Source organism: Trichosurus vulpecula (genome assembly GCF_011100635.1).
Source record: "Trichosurus vulpecula isolate mTriVul1 chromosome X unlocalized genomic scaffold, mTriVul1.pri SUPER_X_unloc_1, whole genome shotgun sequence".
NCBI lineage: Eukaryota > Metazoa > Chordata > Mammalia > Diprotodontia > Phalangeridae > Trichosurus > Trichosurus vulpecula.
The window spans coordinates 8,695,663-8,701,662 of NW_023494377.1; the positions used below are offsets into that span (position 1 = coordinate 8,695,663).

The 6,000-nt window shown below is 46.4% G+C and overlaps 1 protein-coding gene across 3 annotated transcripts in view; it reads left to right on the forward strand.

Annotated features, from left to right (window-relative positions):
* The window catches only part of L1CAM (L1 cell adhesion molecule), a gene marked incomplete at its 3' end in the record, with an annotated part of 42,032 nt that extends 36,533 nt beyond the window's left edge, over nucleotides 1-5,499 (forward strand). For all 3 annotated transcript variants that reach the window (XM_036740450.1, XM_036740452.1, XM_036740451.1), the window contains 6 exon segments: nucleotides 3,214-3,433; nucleotides 3,624-3,736; nucleotides 4,051-4,255; nucleotides 4,336-4,458; nucleotides 4,921-5,097; nucleotides 5,380-5,499. In XM_036740450.1, coding sequence (XP_036596345.1) covers nucleotides 3,214-3,433; nucleotides 3,624-3,736; nucleotides 4,051-4,255; nucleotides 4,336-4,458; nucleotides 4,921-5,097; nucleotides 5,380-5,499 — 958 coding nt within the window.
* Nucleotides 5,500-6,000: the final 501 nt, after the last annotated feature.

A 6,000-nucleotide genomic window follows, 5' to 3' on the forward strand; every position in this document is an offset into this window, starting at 1 on the left:
ATATATGATTGAAGAGGCACAGAAACAGGAGGACAAGAAATATAAAACTGGCTTTAATCCAGCAAAACCTTTTGGAGACAAATGGACAGATAGATGTAAACAAGCTTTCAAAGACTTGGTTGGCTGTCTTACCCAGGCACTAGTGTTGAGCTATGCTAAAGCAAACCTTTTGCCCTGCCTACAGACACCAGTTTGGAGAGATTGGGAGCAGCCCTATACCAAGAAAATGGTGGTCATATGAAACCAGTTGCATTTTTCAGCAGAGGCCTGGATGACAAGGAGACCCATTACCCCGTTCACAAGTTGGAGTTCCTTGGCATTGAAATGTCACTGAGAAATTTAAAGACAGTGAATGGAGTGAAGTTATGTTTGGAGTGACAACAACCCACTGATAGCTTCTGACCAGCACCAAATTGGTTACTGTTTGCCCAAGATGGTGGCTTCAGTCCCTACTCTCTGGACTTCCTCTACTATGCCATGGAAGCCTCCTCACCTTGGAAGGTCACTCCACTCCTGTACTTCTTACCCTGGAAGTCCACTTTGCCTGTGCAGCCCCTTCCTCTGATTGTTTAGTTCCTCCCAGAACCTCCATTTTAAGGAAAGGTCATTTGTCCCAGGTTGGGTTCCTGCCCTCTTCATTCTGTTCATATTTGTATTCCCAGCACTTAACACAGTACCTGCTTAATAAATACTTGTTGTCCTGACTCGACTCTGACTCTCAGTTCAGCATCTACTACCAGTCAGGGAAGAATAATGTGGATGCAGATGCCCTATTCAGAAGGTCATGTGATACTGAGACTATGGTAATAGCTGAAGAATGAAGGAAACTTTATGTAATGCCCAAGCATCTGGAATGCAAACAGATGGCATTTTGCAGCTGGAAGTTGGGGACTTCCATCAGACAGCATGGTAACAGCATATGTGAACCTCGCTCCATTGAGCTAACCCTAGTTACTTTAGTTGTCTGTGGATGACTGGCACAGGGAGCAGATGGCTGACAGGCTGTAAACATCCAGTGACAATAATTAGCTCATTTGAAGCATAGGGGGTAATCTAAGGTCCACTTGGTTTCTTTCTTGTTAGCTTTAGGGAGTTTACTTGAGTTGAAAAGTTCTGAATTCAGTCACTCCAAGCCCCCAGTTGGGAAAAATTCCTAACACCTAAGCCGAAGTTACATTCTCTGCCTAACCTTACATTTATATCTATCCCTAGATAACCCCCAGCCTCTTTGTGATTGAAGCACAATTCAGTTTACTGGAAACATTTAGGTAACACAGCATAGTGCGGGTGTGGGAAATCTACAGAATCTAATTCTGTCAAAGGGCAGCACTTGAGGACCTAGAGGGTCACATGTGGCCTCCAGGCTGCAGGTTCCCCACCCCTGAAATAGTGTCTGTGGATAGACAGCTAGGAGGAAAAGTTGGGGAAAGATCTGACCTTTTTCTTGGAACTTCTTCCCTTTAGCCTGGATCCTCCTGTCCACAATTGCCCACAGAGCCAAGAACTCTCCCTATTATTTCCCTTCTCTGCCACAACCCAGTTCTCCCTTTGCTTCATGGTTGCTCCAACCTCTGGAATTCAGAAGCTCAGAATCTATTCTTCTCAGATTCTGAGAAAGCTTCTCCCTTTAAACAAAGTGCTGGAGGGGGTGGGATGAGGTGATCCAGTCTCTCATACAATGGCTTTGATTGCTTTAAGAAGGTATACAGGCCCTGTTCACACTCAGTTCTGATTATTTGATTCAATCAAAAAAAGTGCTTGCACCCAATCAAAGTACCAGAGCCAAATGGAGTGGTTTCCATTATATACCCCACCCTTGCACTTTAATTATGCATAGTCTGAGGATTGTTAAATAGGGGTAGAGTGGCAGGATCTGAGAATTATGTCAGTCAACAAGCGTTTATTGAACACCTACCATGTGTCAGGTGCTGCACTAAATGCTGGAGATACAAAGGAAAAAAAATGGAGTCTTTGTTCTTTGAGTCTTTGAGTCTTTGTTCAAATGAGATTTTATACATATATACATACATACACACACACGCTTTAAAGTACTGTATCAATTTTAGACATCGTTATTATTATTCTATCAGGTTGGGGACAAAGTAAGTAACAGGTTCTGGAGATTTTAAAATAGAAAGCAGAGTTCAGAGACTTTGAGTTTTAGTATATGGGTCCATAGTTCTAGAGTGGGGGGTTTTAATGCCCCCATAGAAGTCAAAGATGTTTTCCTTTTTTAAAAAATAAGTTCTTTATTGATGTCTTACATTTCTAACATCATCATAGTCAGTATCCCTCCCCTTACGCCTCCCAGAGAGCCATCCCATATAACAAATAGTATTTTTTAAAGAGGAAAAAAAATTAGCACAACTGATAGAAACATTAAAAAAGTCTGAAAATATGTTAAATGTGTAACCCCTGTGGACTTCCCACCTCCACAAAGGGGTGGATTGGGGATGTGTTCTCATATTCTCTTCATTGGAATCCTGTTTGATCTTTATAATTTCGTTACATTCATTTTAAAAATTTTTTTTGGTGTGTTGCTCTTTCCATTTACGTTGTTGTAGTTATTGTATATTTCATCTTCTGGGCTCTGCTTACTTACTCTATATCAGTTCATGTAGTTCTTTGCATGTTTCTCTGTATTCATTACACACATAATTTCTTACAGAATAGTAATATTCCACTACATTCATGTACCACAAATTTGTTTAGCCATTCCCCAATCCATGGGCATTTATTTTGTTCCCAGTTCTTTGCTACAACAAAAAGTGCTGCTATAAATATTTTGGTGTATATGGGGCCTTTCTTCTTATCTATAGCTTCCTTGGGGTATAAGCCCAGTAATGGAGTCTCTGGTTCAAAGGAGACATTTTAATCACTTTATTTGCATAATTCCAGATAACTTTCCAAAATGGTTGTACCATTTCACAGTTCCACCAACAATGTATTAGTTTGCTTATCATTCCATAACCTATCCAGTGTTGACTGTTGCCATTTTTTGGTCATTTTTGCCAATTTGCAGGGTATGAGGTGATACCTTAGGGTTTTTTGATGTGCATTTCTCTTATTATTACTGATTTAGAACATTCTTGCATGTGGTTGTGAGTACTTTGCAGTTTTTCTTTTGAGAGCCATTTGTTTGTGTCTTTGGTCAAAGGTATTTTTTCCTGTGCCCCACTCACCCTTCTTCCTCACCCACTCATTCCCCCACAGCCCCTAAAATGGATGGATTGGAATGGGCCCGAATTGAAGTATCGAGTACAGTGGCGTCAAAAAAATGAGTCAGAATGGCAGGAGGCTATGGTGAAAGCCTCCAAATTTGTGGTGTCCAACACACCCACCTTCGTGCCCTATGATATCAAGGTCCAGGCAGTCAACGAAATGGGGAAGGGACCTGACCCCCAAATTGTCACTGGCTACTCTGGTGAGGATGGTGAGTACCTGGACCATGGAAGAGAAGTGAGTGGGTATAAGATAAAACTAGGTATCTGTGGGTGTATGGGTAAGAGAAGTGGTTGTATGTTGGAGGTGAGACTGTTAGCTTGCTCTTCTCTAGCGCTGGGGTCAGTGGCAGTGAGAGGAGGTGGGCACATTCCAACTTGTGTCTGTGGGTTTATGTCCAGTTCCCCAGGCCATCCCTATGGTAGCTATTGAGCTATTAAATGCAACCACAGTGAGAATCAAGTGGGGGCCTGTGGATCTGAATGAAGTCAGAGGGCATCTTCGTGGATATAGGGTAAGGATCCCAAAGAAGATGAATGGGCATGGGGAACTGGAGGGGAGTGGGAAGTGAGGAGGCCTGCTGGGGAGGGGCCAGGGAGGAGACCATAAGGCATGTTGGAAAAGGGAAAGGAGGTTGGCCCAGCTGAGCCCCCTTGAGTGTTCCCCTTCTGAGATTCTCTGAAGTACAGGCTGGAGTCTACACCCTTGGGAAGGAGGGGAGGCGTAGAAGAAAGGGGAGGGGTCTATCTGGGCCATCAGGGAGGGAACAGCAGGGGCCTGAGATCCAGGAAGAAGCACCTGCCCACTCTACCATTTCCTTCCCCTCAGGTGACATACTGGTGGGTTAATAGCCGCTGGAGTAGGAGCAAGAGGCATACCCCCAAAATGTTCATCGACAGGCCCTCCAGTGCCACAGAAGCTGTCCTCCTAGACCTGCGGCCCTACAGCATCTATGGGGTACAGGTGCAGGTGTTCAACGGCCGGGGCCTGGGTCCGCCCAGCGAGACCATACAGTTCCATACTGAAGAGGGAGGTGAGCCCCTGTCTACTCTAGCCCTCTCTGCTCCCTGGGTCCTTACTAGATTCTGACTTGTCTTCTGCCATGCCCTGCAGTACCAGACCGTCCACAGTCCCTGCATCTACGCCGCCTGTCAGACACAGCCCTGCAGCTCTCATGGAAACCCCCTCTCAACCCAAATGGGGAACTCGAAAGCTATCAGCTTCTGTACAAGGCCAGTAAGTACTCTGTTTGCCCTAGACTGTTGTCTGAGGGCCATAACTAGCTAAAACTGTGCCAGGGCAAATTTCGGGGGCTTGGGGGAAGGGTGGTAGAGGCAGGTTCTGGGACTCAGGGAATCCTGTGTGGGTGGGGCAGTTGTACTTCTGGAGACCCTGAAGGTGAGGTTTGGGGACGGCATCCACAGATAGGAGGAAGCCCTCCAAATATTGGCGCCCTAGGGTGAGACCCAGTTTGCTCTATGCTAATCATGGCCCTAATAATGACAGAAGAATCTCTTGGACGTATCCATCATGACTGATTGTGAGATGCCCACCCCCGTGCCCACCTAGGGGGTGGAGAGGTGCCTCCAAGGCCTACTTGCAGCTTGCATGGAGTGAGATGGCCATCATGGGAGTAGGTAACCTTGGAGGGGGGAAAGGTGTTGCCAGTTTGGTGCAGACTTTGGACCATCCCTATAGTTAACCAGGAGACAGAAGAGGAAAAGATAGTGACCAAGTCTCTGTCTCCCACGATCCTGATGCTCAACCTGAGTGACCTCAGCCCCCAGGCTCTGTACCACTTCCAGCTTCGAGCCACCACCAAAGTGGGCCCTGGTGAAGTGATCACCCAGGAGGGAAGCACCATACTCAAATCAGGTGGGAGCCTGGGGCAGAGGGAGGGCAGGGGAGGGGAAGAAAGGAAAGGAGAGGCCTGCCTGCCACATACTATCTGCTCAGGTGGAATGAGGTAGGCTTCTCTCTTCTCTGTCCCAAGTGGACCAGGAAGCCCTGATTCCTGGAGGTCAGTGGGGTGCCTAGGGTGGTGAAGGGGCTGAAGTTGTAGATGCCCGAGGTGGGGGGAAGGATGGGAAGAGACAGGGGACACTGTCTCCTCACTCTCCCACAATAGTTCTTTCTCCCCTCCTGGCCAATCCACAGGGATCCCAACTTTTGGCAACATCTCAGCCGTGACCAGTGAGAATGCAAGCACTATTTATTGGTCCCCAGAGGAGGGACAGCATGATGTCACGTTCCGGATATGGTTCAAACCCTTAGGAGGTGAGGACTGGCTCAAGGTACTCCAGGTGTGTGTATGTGTGCCAGTGTGAATGCCAGTGTGTGTATGTGAGAGAGAGAGAGAGACAGAGATAGAGAGACAGAGAGAGACAGAGACAGAGAGAAACAGAGACAGAGAGAGAGAGACAGAGAGACAGATACAGAGAGGCAGAGAGAGACAGAGAGATAGAGACAGACAGAGAGACAGAGAAAGAGACATAGAGACAGATAGAAAGATAGAGACAGAGAAAGAGACAGAGAGAGACAGAGACAGACAGACAGAGAAATAGACATAGAAAGAGACAGACAGAGAGACAGACACACAGGGAGAGACAGAGAGAGAGACAGAGACAGAGAGACAGATGCAGAAAGAGAGAGACAGAAAGAAACAGAGACAGATAGAGCGGGAAAGAGACAGAGAGACAGACAAAGAGAGACAGAGAAAGAGAGAGACACACACACACAGAGAAAGAGACAGAGACAGAGATAGAGACAGAGAAAAAG